General features: G+C 40.1%; 1 protein-coding gene across 3 annotated transcripts; it reads left to right on the top strand.

The window, feature by feature from the left end:
• The first annotated feature begins 1,670 nt into the window (after positions 1-1,670).
• Positions 1,671-15,085, top strand: LOC146515839 (uncharacterized). Of its 3 annotated transcripts, XM_085167056.1 has the most exons (3): positions 1,671-9,195; positions 10,060-10,107; positions 11,227-15,085. In XM_085167056.1, exon 3 carries the CDS (start codon positions 11,251-11,253, stop codon positions 12,787-12,789), a length of 1,539 nt encoding a protein of 512 aa, XP_085023182.1. In that variant the 5' UTR covers positions 1,671-9,195; positions 10,060-10,107; positions 11,227-11,250; the 3' UTR covers positions 12,790-15,085. The 3 variants fall into 3 exon arrangements, with proteins under 3 accessions (XP_085023182.1, XP_085023180.1, XP_085023181.1); XM_085167054.1 differs by having other exon boundaries at positions 10,060-15,085; XM_085167055.1 differs by having other exon boundaries at positions 1,671-10,107.
• Positions 15,086-15,432: the final 347 nt, after the last annotated feature.

Below are 15,432 nucleotides of genomic sequence, written 5' to 3'. Positions count from 1 at the left end.
TTCCCAACCCCCTGAGAGCCACGGTCGCCCCTGATGTCATAATGAACCTGGAAGTTTGTTTTTCTCCATCTGCGCTCAGCTTTCCTACACTCATTTTTCATTTTTCACCAGTGTGGAGTTTCTCCATGGAGACTTTTTCCTTCCAGAGATGACTTTCACCTTAATAGTGAAATAGTGAATAGCAATAGTGTCCATAACATATAACACTTTAGCATTGAAGCTATTGACAAGCTCATTGACTGAACCTCTGGACAGGTCAGGTGTTAATGGGAAGACCTGGTTAAAGATCTCACTACTGTATTCAGTTATACACCGCTTTGTGATCACTGCTGTTGATATATTTGTGTGGGCTGAAATTTTACTTTCAAAGAAAACAGTAATGATCAGACAGGCCCACATCAGACACAGTAACGTTTGAAATGCTCAGGCCCTTGGAGATCAGTAGGTCAAGAGTGTGTCCTCTATTATGTGTGGCCTCTGTTACATGCTGAGTCAGCCCAAAGTTGCCCAGAGTGTTACTCAGGTCTTTGGTCCCTTTGTCCTGAGCGTTGTCCACATCGATGTTAAAATCCCCAACAATAATTACACATAAAGTTCGACTATAAGTGACATTTTGAATCACTTAATATGATAAGGAGATTCTGCAGGTCGTTGATCAATGTATAAAACCAAAATAGAATGTATTTTTAGTTACACGGGACATAAACACTGAAGCAATATGTATAATTAGGATTATTTATAATAAATGTGAATTAATTAGTGCAGTTTCTTTAACCATAGAGAATGATGAAATGCTTCAGGACAATGTCACATCAGTGCACTGAACTCACTATGTTATCCATCTAACAGAGCCTCAACATGTTCTCACTGTAATTTCCCCCTCATGAAGGAATTTATGCTGCACTAATCTGAATGTTCGGGAGGAAATCAAATGCATTTGACTCGCAGTACTCAAGCTGACTTACCTTTGTTTGAATGACGGCGAATTCACGACGTGGAGGCTTAAAAATAGACAAATCTTGTACCCATCCTTGGTGAGTTGGATGTGCGCCTCCAGACATTTATATTTGAGAAATTGGTTCGCTGTGTATGTGCCAACTCCACAGACAAGGTAGGAAAATAAAACAGGCTAAGTCAATCGCGGTTGGTCTTCAGGGTTTCTACTCCACCGCCGTATTTCATACGGGTCCACATTTCCAATGCACGCTATTTTTTGCAAGTACCGTCTCTTTGCATCTGGACGCAATCTGTCTCTATAACGTCCTTTTTTTTTTGAGCTGCTTTTAAGTGTGGTTCGTAGCAATCTTCCTTCCAACACAGTGTGTTTGGTCGTGTCCAAATTCATGGGCTGAATCCTCCCGAGGACACATTTGTAGACCGATTACGCCACAGCGATGCGCCGAAGGCTGTCCAAATTCGTAGACTCCTCCGAATGCAGCCGACAAATGCGTCCTCCTTTTCCCCGAATTTGAAGGATGGGTCGGGTATGTCCTTCGTGGCCTACCATATCCCAGAATTCATAGCACGGCCCAGCCAAACTCCAGTTTCCAGCAATGTCGGCCGCAATTAAAATTACTCTTAATTATTAATATAATAATTAAGTAGGGTATAATTTCTGTGGTTAATCTATTAATCTTTCTGGTTCACAAAATAAACTTTTAACATATTTTCAGGCGAGAATGTGGGTGTGTAAACTTCAAATATCTGCTCGGTTTATTAAGACATCGCATATTTGCAAAAGCGCTTCGACGTTTTTGGAGACGTCTGTTACCCACCAGCTCGATAGCTAGCCGGGAGCTCGAGGGTCACTGAAGCCGCCGAGAACGGCACAACGTCCGGCACATCGTTTTCAGATCACCGCGGACTTTCGCTACTCAGGTTAAACGTAATATATAAGTCACTTAGACAACCTAAAAATGTAATTGTTTGTCTTTTTTCAGTGTTTTATTTGTTCGTGAGTCAATCGGTTTGGCTGAGATGAAAGTTATCAGATTAGATTAAATAAAATAAATCTTTATTAATCCCCTGGGTGGGTTCCTCCTTGGTTTTTACACAGCTGACTAAACGTCAAACAGAAAACTGATTAAACAGAAGTGTGAGATAGTCAAGAATTTACGCCAGTGTCCTGTTATATTTTAGCAAGGAGCAGACGGCCAGTTTATTAAACTCCACCAGAAGGCTATATCGTCCTATTCCACAGCCGTTAACTTCCGGCCTACCCGACCTTCCGAGGACCCGGCCCACGTAGATCGCGAAGGCCGGGTCCTTTGTTTTGATTCGTGGCCTGCTAAAATGGTGCCGTGCTCCCACAATGCACTGCGACGTGATGTCAACTCCAAAGCCCCATACAGAGTCTGTCACGCAACGTCAAAGGTATGTGTCTTTTTTCACGTCACGCTGTGCGCCACGTTATTGATTACATGAGATGAATTGTAGAATGGCGGATAGAGATAAAATACTGTTACTGTTAATCTGACTATCTTCAGGTTTTACACGCTTACATATATACATGCAGTAAATGTCCCTCCATTTAGAAAGGAAGTCACGGTGTAATTATTTTACGTGTAGTTGTTTTTTTCCTGTGTAATAATTTTCGAAATTGCTATTATTAAAACCCAATTCTTTTATCCCCATGATAGAACAGAGAAAACCCGACTCATAGTGGTCAAAACATTTATATTTCTTTTTATTCAATCATCTTTCAGAAGAGAGAGCCCTGCACAGCCCCAAAAGCCAGTTGCAGAAACTCTAACATTAGAATCATAAACTGTGTCTCATATAGGTGTTATTTTGGTACTTTACACGTCACAGTTTCGATACAAACACTCCTTATATGGTACAAGTTCCTCTTTTCTGTCTGATTTATTAATATGCCTGTGCACTAAAACTTACTGTGCATCTTGCAATAACTTCCCCTTTCTGAGGTCTGTTGCCAGGGCAACCTGTCTAAACTTAGTTTCACTCTGCCTGTTGCTCATACTCTACAAAAAACATGCAGTTTCGTGTCAGCCTGTGACCTAGTCTCAAAGCTGGCCCTCTTTTATACATAAAACAATATAATCAGCAAATCAGCCTTAAAATATATATTTAAATCTCAACACTATCTATAGAGATTGACAGACCACGTGACTTTCGCGCATTGCATTGTGGGTACGAGTGGCACCAAAATCAAAACACTGCGTCAAGCGCTAGCATTTCCAGCACCGGTAATCATTAATTCTGCGGTTTTAATCCCTACTTGCATTTTATTTGCCCCAAAAACAGTTATGTACAAAACAACGGAGAACACGGCAGGTCCGTACAAAGACAGAGTTGACGAAAAGGTAAAAAAAAAAAAAAAGCATGAGGAGAAAATCAAAGGAGTGAAAGGGTCAGACCCATACGAGCATACAGAGTGGAGTAAGGACGTTAGTGTGCTGTCCAACTTTCATCACGCACATATTTATTATTATATGGTCCTAAGTGTGAGTGCACACACTCACAAAATGTTTAGTAACTTTAGATCCCTGCAACAAGCCCAGGTCCAGTTTACTTTGGTGATTTGGACTATTCCATTTCACAGCTGTTGTTACATTTTTTTCCCTCTATCTCCTGCACAGGCCAACGCAATCTATTTGTTGTTTCAGGTTGTAGTGTTACACAACATTTTCAGATCTAATAGAAATAAAATGAGTGTTTCGTAATTCATTCAATTTATTGTCTTTATTTATAACTGGCATTATTGTTTCATTCTATTATAGAAACTTACAAGAAAGAGGCAAAATTGTATTCCATCGTGCTTTATTAGCTGCTTCGGTGAAAAACAAATCAACAATGCAAAAAAATAAATAACCGTTGGAAAACAACATACTGGAAAACAGTTATTCATCACTTGATTGCTTCAATACAACACTTGGGCACATATATGCGGGACTTTTCGTGGCTGTTTTGATATTGCTCTCCCTCTTAACTGATCAAATCTTGCTGTGGTAGCAGCTTTGAACCCTGGTTGATAGAGTCTGGATCACATTGCAGCATTTTGTAGGCTGGTTTTCCTACAAAACACAACAAACATTAGCCCGCAAAGCCACAGTGAACAAAGCAGCATAGCGCAACGAATTCAATTCAAATCAATATAAGACTTATTTGTAACCTATATCAACAATTATGTTATGATAAATTACGTAACAACTACAACAAAAGACTCACCTTTGTGGAAATGCTTGGAGCAGACTAACATGTGAGCTGGAGTGTTCTGAAACGTTATATTTGGTCTTCCAATGGCTGCAATCCAGGCCATCCGTTGGCTCTTTGTTACTTCGGACACATGAACACACATGGAAATCTGTGGAAGCCTGCGTGCGCTAGTACCGCTTGCCACTCGTACCTACAATCCTTTGCGGTTTTACCCTGGAAATGACGTCACATTTTCAATCTTTCTACGTTTTTCAAAAAATGCCTCTCTGTGCAAAATGGGTTCAAAAACATAAACTTCAAAAACTGTTTGTCTGCGATTTGGACAGGGGGAACAAAATGTGGCAGGATCAGCCTGATATTATTTGTATCCCACTGTAACTTTACTGATAAAGAGTTAACATCTCCAAAATGTCAGGAGTAGTTAGTTATTACACGAAGTGTTTTTGAACTAAAAATCAAGAATGTGGGATACTGTTTGTCCGTCATTTGGAGAGCCCAGTGCGTGCTCCCGACACAGGGAAAACCAATTCTGCAGGGGAGACCTACCTTGGCACTTGTGCAGGTGAAGCCAGAGGGAAGATATGCTTCACCATATTTTCTAGTCTTTGGCTGGGAAGAAAGTTGGTTTGGAAACATATTTGGGATTGCTTCATCTCCTGCTTTGCATTTGTGTGGGAGCCCCGTCAAAAACATGTCCATTCTGCTAGCAGTATCCAAGCATTCTTTCCCCCCCCCCTTCCCCTGCAATGGCTCTGCACCCCGCATAGGGGCCGGGCAACACACTTTGGGAACCTCTGATACAGACAAAGCTGTAAGGCTGCGTAAGCTTGAGCTGGAGTCCCAGCCACAAGCCTCATCTGCCTCTGCTGACTCTCCAGGTTCCACTTCCATGTCTGGTACTGCATTTGATGTCAGTAAGTGTATTTCTCTAGTGCCCACTTTTACGGAAGCTGATGTTGATTCATATTTTGCAGCATTTGAACACATTGTTGGTGCTTTGCAGTGTCCTAGTGATATTTGGCCCCTTTTGTTACAGTACAAACTGTCTCTCAAAGCTTAAGAGGTGTTTGCTACACTTCCTTTAAAATAAAGTCTAAATTATCTGAGTGTTAAAGCAGCTGTCTTGGAAGCTTATGAATTGGTCACTGAAGCTTATAGACAGAAGTTTTGCCAACAGAGGAAACTTCCCAATCAAACTTATGTAGAATTTGGTAAGGTATGTAACTAAATTGGACCTCCTTAAAGGTTACTGGCAAGTCCCCTTTCCTGAACGTGCCTCTAAGATTTCAGCCTTTGTGACACCTGATGAGTTTTTACAGTATACTGTCATGGCATTTGGTATGTGTAATGCACCTGCTACCTTTCACAGGCTGATAAATAAGATTTTGAGTGGCCTCTCCAACTGCAGTGCCTATTTGGATGATTTGGTGGTTTACACTGAAACATGGAAAGATCATTTGCAAATCCTACGCCAAGTCATCGTTTGGCCCGAGCTGCTCTGACTCTCAACCTGGCAATGTTTTTTTTTTTTTTAACATGGATGAACATAATGCTAACTTTGAACAATTTTAAATGGAGGTTTATTTGTTGAGAATAAAGTAAATAACAAAACAAGGATATTTATAATACATCAACAAAAATCAGGCCTGGGCCTGGTTGAAAAACGGTCCAGGACTGGGACACTCAGGTTAATCCTGCAGTGCAGGGTCTGTTCTGGTTAAGGAAAAGGTGGAGAACAACATAAACAGTTTTGGTAGAAAGGTATGGTTTCATTTATTTTAAGAGATCAAAGCATTATTCTGATTATTAAGCTTAAGTAACATATACTAATATGCTGTGAAAAGACTTAACTAAGCTTTTTTGTGACCTCAAAGATAACCCTGTTTTCAGCTTTATTACATTTTTACAGTCCATCTATTCACACAAATAAGTTACAGGATCAAATAAATAATAGAAAAAAATAGCAATAGAAAATGTTCTTCTATAAGTTTCAAAGAGATTTATTTTACATATTTTATATATTACAGTAAATGTGTACAAATGACCGGCAATCATTCAGTCACTGAAATTATCCATGAAACTAGCTAAGTTATTCCTAAATGTGTGTAGATTAAAGAAAATTATTTTCCCTGGATATGATTGTCTCTGATAAGCCTAAGGTACAAAACATGCTGGCGACGACGATAACGTTTTTCTAGCTCCTCAAGAATTAAAAATGCACAAAAAAATGGAGCAACATTTTAGGGTCCGTTTTAACGTTTTTGCCTGGTAAGGGTTAGGACTTAGTAAGGGCGGACTTAAACGAAGGCTAGAAGACTGTCCAATTTCACAGCCTACATTGCCTTCGAAGGACCCGCTCTACATAGTAGGTAGCATGCTACCCCTGAATTTTGACACAGTCAATAAATACACAGAGGGGTGACGAGGGAAGTGGAAACACATGGGAACACCGCTGGGACGAATAGACATAATGACACAGAGGAAGCAAAGTAAAACACACTGCACATAGGACGTGAGACTGTCAAAGTAAAACAGGAAACACTAAGATGTAGACTAAAACACACAACTTGACACAGGAGCTGGGAACAAGGAATGAATGAAAGGAGTGGAACGTGTACACAGGGAAGCAAGACGTCTCGTCTGTCCTCTGTGTCACCAACATGACACAGAGGACATGAGGGACCCGGAGAGGCAACGGAATGAGACCGTGACAAGGAAGCATGAAATGAAAAATAACCTCAGAAAATAAAAGAGAACCGAAACTCAATACTGAATCATAGAAAACTAAAACCTTACAACATAATAAACTCAAAATGCTGGGTCAAATGACCCAGAACCATGACATTAATTAAATGTATCAGTTACATCTTCTCAGAAAGTTTAGAGTATTTTGATTGAAGACTCATGCTAGAAATAAAGAGGGGTTTATTTAATCCCTCTTTATTTCTGAAACATCATTCCAGTACCTTCTGTTAATGAATAATCGCATCTGATAACAATATAGAGATAATTGTTCAGTTCTAAGAAAGTAATGTCATCCTACACCAGGTTTACACCCTCAGTGAATTCATTTGTTCTTCTCCTTACTGTGACGTGTTCAACCTGCAAATGTCAGTAAAGCTGTTGTTGTGGAACTTAAGCATCTATGTGACGCTATGATTAGTGCTAAAGAAGATGAGTGAACATAAACAGAGTCCATGTTTGAAAGGTTATTTCTAATGTTTCAAACAGCTCAAAAGAAAAGAGAGTGAGAAAAAGAGGTCAGGAAATGAAGATTTGAGGTTATTTTCAAAGGTATTCATGATGTGAAAGGTTTGAAAAACATATTGAAATATAATTTTGCGTTATTCAAACGTTGCATGAAAGTACTAGCCAATTTAGTGGAGGTTAAACTAGTTAGCTTGTTATATTATGGAAATGTTTACAGTAATCCACTGTGCTGGACTGGTGAGCAGGCTGTAGTGTTCATGGACAACAGTAGGTTCAATCCTAGTTGATATAAATTTAAACGTATCTGTCTACTTATATTTTTCTGAATTCAGTTAAATCCAGGGTTTCCCACTTGCCCAGCGCTAACCCTAACTGCTGGGTACAAAGCATGCCCACTAGCATCTAGAATAGACAAGCAGTCCCACTGGACTGTTAGCATGTATCATGTGGTGTACCTCATTTATCATAATAATAATAAATTATTGGACAGAGATGTGTAAATCCGATCGTTAAGTCTGACGTCACTAGCCGTGTTTGGGCCTAAACTCCGCTGCAGGTCCATATATCAAACGATCACTATGGCATTACTGAGAGTTGAAAAACTGTCTAAAGTCTTTCATCTTTAATAAAATGATCAGCGTTCTGCTCTACCAGGTGTAACAATTGAGTTTAACATCCAGGCATCCATGAAAACGGAATTTATGACATTTAACGGAGTTAGAAGTTAGCAGGAAGTTAGCTCGCTAGCTTCTATCTAAATACAATATAGCATGTCCTGACTGCGGGGTTTTAGAAACAAATTAAAACGTACAGCTCTGTTATCACTTCCAACATAAATGAAGACAGAGAACTAAACACCAGTAACGTTTGTAGGGTTACTGAAGTTTGGCTAGCTGGTATATAATGATGTGCTACGTGACCGCTAGCGACACAGCTATGTTAGCATAATATAAACAAGCTAACTTTTTTTACACTCGATAAAAGTTAACATGAGTGTTCTCGGTGGTCAGGAACAAATGTAATCGCATGGCAGGATGCTGTAAAAGGACCAAACTTCAGCCAGGAGAACAACTGAGATAATCCATCCACAATACGAGGTTAGTCATTCATATACTGCTGCACGGGCTGGGCTGTAGTTACATCCTAAGGTTTTAAAAACTGAGCTTAAATAAATGATTAGCGGTAATAAAAGCCGAGGGAGGTCAACAGTGATCACTGACTGTTTTAGGAGCTTTTTGAGATTAAATAGAAGAAAATACAAAACATTAAACATGTTAACAACACAAAAGCCATATTAAACACAGACTACTTTAGGCCCGGAAGTAGGATTCGTCACGTCATCACTTAACGACCGGATAGGTTTTGGAAAGAATAAGAAAATATTTGCAAGATGAATTACCTTTAGTAGCCACCAGAGGATGTGATCTTTGCTGTTTTTTAGTGTGCAGCCTGTGTTGTGTGGTGTGTCACAGCGACACACTGAGGCCATGACTGGTACTGCAAAGGAAGGCAACTAGCTATAAGTTCAACTGAAACCTAAGAAATTTCTTTTACATACAGGTCAGGGTAGAAGTGTGTTGTTTTATTTCATGTGCTAACGCTAATTATTTTGCCAAAAATCTGTATCTCAAACAGTTGCTTGTGTGCTGCTAAAACCCTGCAGCATGTGGGACTCTGATGAATGTAATCAGTGCCAAGCTGAACACACCGGAGTTTCCTTGCAGTAGGTGCTTAATCATGATGCTTGATCACCAGCTCTGCAAGCTGTTCTCTAAGTAGCACCAGATCTGCTGCTGCTGCTGCTGCTAAGTGAGTATCTATGTTCATTATAGTTCATAAAGTAGTAAACAGATGATCGTGATATCTGAAAGGAAAAGAGATTTTGTATAACCCAGTATGCTCACAGGAGTAAGCTGGTCATCACAGTGCACCTGCAGGTTTGTTAAATTGTGTCCAAACACAAGTGTAGTAACAGTGGTTTAGATTTTTAAAAAAATCCCTACTGGTTTACTTGAGCGTCATGGGAAGGAACTCTCTTCAGCAGTGAATCAAATCAACAAGTGAGCCTCATCCTGCAGAATAAACAGTCGCTTTCAGTCTCCTTCTATTTCCAGTCAACCTGTTAACAGTTTCACCGAGTTTGAGCTATGCATTCATTTATCTAACCTTCTTTGCAACAATGCTTCTCTTGTAGCAGCAGGAATGAGGAATTTAATACATAAACAGGGATTTAGAAAAAATATGAAATCAAAATAAAGAGACACATCGAGCCAATGCTTAAATGGAACATGGACTGTTGATTCCTGTCAAGCTCTAGTGATAAATGTCTAGTTCGTGTGTGTAGCGTGTTAAAACAGAACTATATTGCCACATACTTACTGTTATTTTCTATTGTTTAAAAGTGGTGCTATAGGGAGGAAAAAATGTTAAAAAGACACAGCTGTAACCAAGTTACAATCACCACAACATGAAGAAAAACAGCACCATCAGAGACAAAGTGGAGATTCTTTCTTTTTTCATCTGTACCTGCTGGGGCAATTTGCATCTTTTAGACGCTGGCTTCCCTGAGAGAAACAATCATTCATCAGTTTTCCTAATGATGGGAATCCTGGGAAAGTCAGTCTCTTTTGCTTATCTTTGCCCAAATTGACCAGACCCCTTCTTGTCTTACAGACATCAATATTTCTATACAAACCAGCACCTAACCTGTTTTCCACACAGGTAAGGAATCTTCCCATTCGATATGATCACACTCCGTCCTCCACCTACTATAACAAACAATGACATTTACAACCTGAGACACTGTGAAAGAAAGATATCGAAAGATAGAGCGTGCTTTACTGTGAGATTTATACAGCACACGCAAAGATAAGCCGTCATTGTTTTATCAGCTTTACAGTGTTGTAAAATAGAAAGTCAGCTTCACATTGTGAGCTGCAGATGCAGTTTTTAAGAACATATTGCTAGTGAGAAGTGTTGTATTTCTGAAATGCGCTGTTCATCAAGTTAATAAACCTCATCACTGATGACATGTATGAATGCAGTAATATAATAAGTGAAATCATAGCTGTGACTGGCAGGATGATAGTAGCTCAAGGACTGATTTAAAAAAACAAAAAAACTGGGCAGAGGACTGGCCAAGCAAACAAACCATTCTGTATTAACACATTTAACACTTTTAACTTCACTTGAGGGTAAAATTTTCCCCACAAAGTAATAAACTGACAAAGCAATGGATTCATATTTCGTGCTGTCTCGCAGTGACAAAAGTAAAGAGAGCTGCGATGTACTAGAAACCTTATCTGCTACTACAGGTTACTTGAGACATTTAGATTTAGTTCAGATTAGTCTGCTCACTCAATAAGAATATGATGGTACACAAATCTTGCAGTGCATGCATTTGAAAGTTTGCAATCAAGCTTCCGTGAAAGGAACACTCCCTCCATAGCAACAGACCGCACCCACAGCTAAATGAAAACCTGTCCAACTGCACATCAACACGGTTAATGAGCAACCAGGATTGCAGCTTTTTATTTTCTGTCCCCTGGCTTTCCTTTAACCTTGTTGACTCAGCCTTGTCAAAATCAAATAAATGATTCTATAACTGTAATGCTTTTCCACCTGCTCTTATTGCCCATAAAGCAAACGTACATGTATGTTCATGTATATATCTGTCTTTGTATGCGCATAACAGTGTGAAAGTTTGCGTGTGTTGTAATGTCTGTCGCTCTGAGGCTGAGTGTGTGTTTAAGGAAGAATGTGGAAGAGGTGGAAACTGATGTTGGCTGGAGGCGGGACAAAAGTGTCACACCAAAGTGAAACGGGCTTTGCACTTTCCAGAGTCACCTGGGAGAAACAGACAACATGACCTGCATCAGCTTTACAGAGTTCCTGCTTTTCCTTCTCCTCCTCGTTCATGAGGTCTACAGTGACAACCCAGAACCTGCTGTCAGGGCAGAGCGCGAAGTTATTGAGATGGGATACTGTTTCGGAATGGATTATATTGTTGTTTATAGATCTGCTTCAGAGGGAGACCAACTGCTTGGCAACTCTTCAAACAAGAACATGCCCAACACACCACCTGCTGACCTACAGGGTCGTACCCACATCAGTGACGATCCCAGCCTGCTCGGGTTTCAAATCAGTAACCTCACTCACTTGGACTCTGGGATTTATAGGAGGGAATGTTGGAAGAACCAGACGATAATCAGCCAGAAGACACAGCAGCTCACTGTGTGTAAGGAGCAGATTGAATCTAAAGACATAATTGTAAGTAAAGACGGTAAAGGGACTGAGATCTTGTGCAATAGCAATGCTATTGGCTCTGAGGGAACATCTGTACGCTGGTACCATGAAATGTATCCGTCTTATGAGCCCACACTCTTCCTGGATATCAGTGTTTCCCTGAAGCCTCTGGTGAAGGAGCTTGCAGGTCTTGTAGATGTAAGAGACAATGGTGCATTGCTCGTGTTCAACAACATGTTACAGAAAACCACACACTTTAAGTGTCTTGTGATGAAAGGTATCAACTGTCTTAGTTTCCAAACCATGCACCCACCAGATGAGAGTGAAAGCAAGGACATTTTTGTCTCACTGGGGGACAGAGTGCTTCTAAATTGTTCTATTGATGAGGGTGAGCAGGCGTGGGAGACTCCACTGGGAAGAATTGATGGCAACACGAGGGGCAGTCCGATGTACATATCAGCTGATGACTTCTCACTGGTTATACCTGCCATCTCTGCAGACTACAGTGGAGACTATTCATGCATCTCCCCCTCACGTGAGATGCATTATACATTGTTTCTTTGCCCCAAAAACAAACTCCAAGAAAAAGTTGCTGATGAAGGTGAAAATGTCTCCCTGATGTGCGATTCTGGCCAAGATGTTTCAGATATAGTGCAGTGGCACCGCTATGGACTTTCAGGGCACTATGAGATCATCCACGACTCACAGGACCAAACTGTTCCCATCCCTAAAGATCTACGAGGCAGAGTGACTCTATCTGAGGATGGGACTTTGCTGACCATCAACGACCTGAAGGTGTCAGATGGAGGGAAGTACTTTTGTGCTGTTGTTAAAACCCTGGATTTTGTAGGGGATTATACGGATGATGATACAGAATATGATGACAAAGGTACTGAAGAAGATGAAATGGACAAAGACTGGACAGAGTCTCTGGAATGCATTTTTAAACAGGAGATCACTTTGAATTTACCCAGCAGTCCTCCACCACCGCATACGCCGTATGTTGTGGTGGCAGTAGTGGTGGTGGTGCTGCTGCTGCTGGTAGCTGGAGTGATTGTCACAATAGTGGTGGTGAAGAAGAGGTCAAAGAGAAAACCAGCAGACATAAAGATGGATAGGAATCCTGGCTGTTCTGAAAGGTTAACTGCATCTGATTAATGTTGCTCAGCTTTTGTGAAATAGCTGCAAGACATTCAAATATCCACCTGATGCACACTGTGCTGTAAAATCTGTACAAATGTGTAACTATTTTCACCAGTTGATTATTATGGAAAAAGTAGTATTTATGCTTTCAGTTTGCCTTCATGTCATTTTCTCCTTCCTTGTCAGTCGCTGATGACTATAGATTTGTTAAAATAAAATATAATTTCAACATCCTGTTTTTACTTAAGACTGAAAACGTGGAAAAATAAGACATTTTTCTTTTTACTTTATGTTTAGTGTACATAACAAGCAGCCAGGATCATAGCTATCATGTTTTCAATTTATCTGATGGTGCAAAAAAAATGTTGCATGGCTCTAATGCAACATTAAATGATGACTAAAAACCAGTTGGGCTGCTCTGCTGTCAACAGATTGTTTGTTGCCAATCACAGGGAGAGCAACAGTCAGAAAGTCCCTGTAAGCTTCAATGCCAAAGGCTTCAGAGAAGGAAATATTTTTCTCTTTGGGGTGCTTCCATTTCCACTGTGCTGCACATAATGAATGTCATTACAGTTAATGCTAACATGTTCACATTGTTGGGGAGTAACGGAATACATGTACCGCCGTTACGTATTTAAAATACAAAATATGAGTAACTGTATTCCGTTACAGTTACCGTTTAAAAAGGTGGTATTTAGAATACAGTTACTTTGTTGAAATAAATGGATTACACGGCGGTACTTCCCTGTTTCATATTGTCGCGGGTCAGGACTGTTTGGGTTTTGTTTGACAGCTACGTTCTGTTGCTCCAGGTGGAAGCGTTACGGTTGCCATGGTTACAGGGTGACGCTCTCTCTCTCTCTGCGTGTTTCCTGGGTGAGAGAGCGCCTGTTGTTGTTGTGCTAAGCTAATAGGCAGAATGCTACAGGTATAGCTCTAAAGAATGTAGCATCATAGGCAGTGTAGTCCGTGCTGCAGGGAGAATGGACTGCCATACCCGTTATGTGTCTGTGAGCGAGGGAGGGAGAAAAAGGAAAAGTACGAGCAAAAACGGGAGCTGGAAGCATGTAAATATAATAATAACCACTGCAGCCAAGAAGAGTGCCTGACGAGCCCAGTTGTAAGTACGCTATTAAGCTATTAAAGCTAGTTTTCGGCTACGAGCCCGACACAGAACCCACCGTATTAGCCAGAGGTCCCTTTACTACGGTTCGGAGCCGCGGACCTTCAGTAACAGTAATAAATCACAGCAATAGTACATTCATGTAGTTGTAAACAGCATGATAATATATTAAGTAATCCAAAGTATTCAGAATACGTTACTCTCATTGAGTAACGTAACGGAATACGTTACAGAATACATTTTGGGGCATGTATTCTGTAGTCTGTAATGGAATACATTTTAAAAGTAACCTTCCCAACACTGCATGTTCACACCACAAGTCAGTGGTTAATAAATAATAAATCATTTGAAGTCTGATAATTGTGAGTTCAATATCCATTCTCCTTTCTGCTCAGTTTTGTTCTTCATGAAACCCTGAGGGAAATATCCGGCTCTTTAGCAGCTAAATGCTGTTTGGTTTGTGTACAGTGGGCTTGTAGGGCTATTTTTTTCTCTTACTGGAAACAGCTGCTGCTGGAAAACAGATTAATGAAAGAAATGAGAATGGACCAAAACATTAAAGCTGCAGGCTGTGAAATCAGTTAATGACTTACAACATGCTAGCAGAGTCCAGTAATGATTCCCAGTGAGACAATCACCTTCCATCCTCTGTAACTAAACATATGATGTATTGTTATTATATATGAAACCAGAGCAATATATTGTTGTTGTTTTTTAACCATGAAAATTTGTTACAAAATGATTCCTCAAAATATCCAGATGGATTAGATGATAAATCTGTGTTTGCATATCTCACATGTGTGTATGCAAATTCTGCTGCTGTTGTAAACCTCATTGAATACAATTACACATGCAATATTCAGTCAATGTCATCTGTAGCTCCTGAACAAGTTTAGCAGTATACTGCTGCGGTGTGTACATCAGTATTGATCCGATATTGCAGTTTATTGTTTGGGAAACACAAAATGAGACACAGTGTATAAAGTGATTATAGACTGCACGTTATTGACTAGCTGACTGTGTTTATATTGATTAAACTGTGCATTTTATTAAACGTGATATTATACTGAGGAAGTTTATGTTTTAAGAAAATATGAGGTGCTGCTGCAGTGGCACAGCTCCTTGCTCACAAAATTGAGTCTCTTTTTTTCCAATCTCACGTGAATTTGAATAAATATTTTCAAAACAGGACGTAGAAACTTGTTCATTATGGTTATCATGTTACCTGCTGATGATTTGTTCATCCAGAAGTACTTCCAAAAAGAGAGTACAAATGCTTGTCTCTTTCTTGCAGTCATACTGGACTTTGATCATCTACTCAATCGATATGATGTTGAGAATTAATATGCAGCAGTTGGCACACAATAAGCCCTGAGCTTCTCCACAGCAAGGCCGCTGAAACACTCCTGATCTCCCTCGGGTTCTCGGTAACACTGGGTCCTGGTTAGACATTAATAATGCATAACTCCCTTTGCCCTAGGCTCGCTATTGTCAAACTCGGGGAAACCAACCTACGTGTGTATGATTAGAAATCA

The sequence above is a fragment of the Neolamprologus multifasciatus genome, chromosome 7 (genome assembly GCF_963576455.1).
Source record: "Neolamprologus multifasciatus chromosome 7, fNeoMul1.2, whole genome shotgun sequence".
NCBI lineage: Eukaryota > Metazoa > Chordata > Actinopteri > Cichliformes > Cichlidae > Neolamprologus > Neolamprologus multifasciatus.
Note: the sequence above shows the minus strand (reverse complement) of the source record. Positions and strands in the feature narration are given on the sequence as shown.

What these genes read in the sequence shown, in the direction of transcription:
- LOC146515839 (XM_085167056.1), top strand. Translation starts at nt 11,251, where the DNA reads ATGACCTGCATCAGCTTTACAGAGTTCCTGCTTTTCCTTCTCCTCCTC.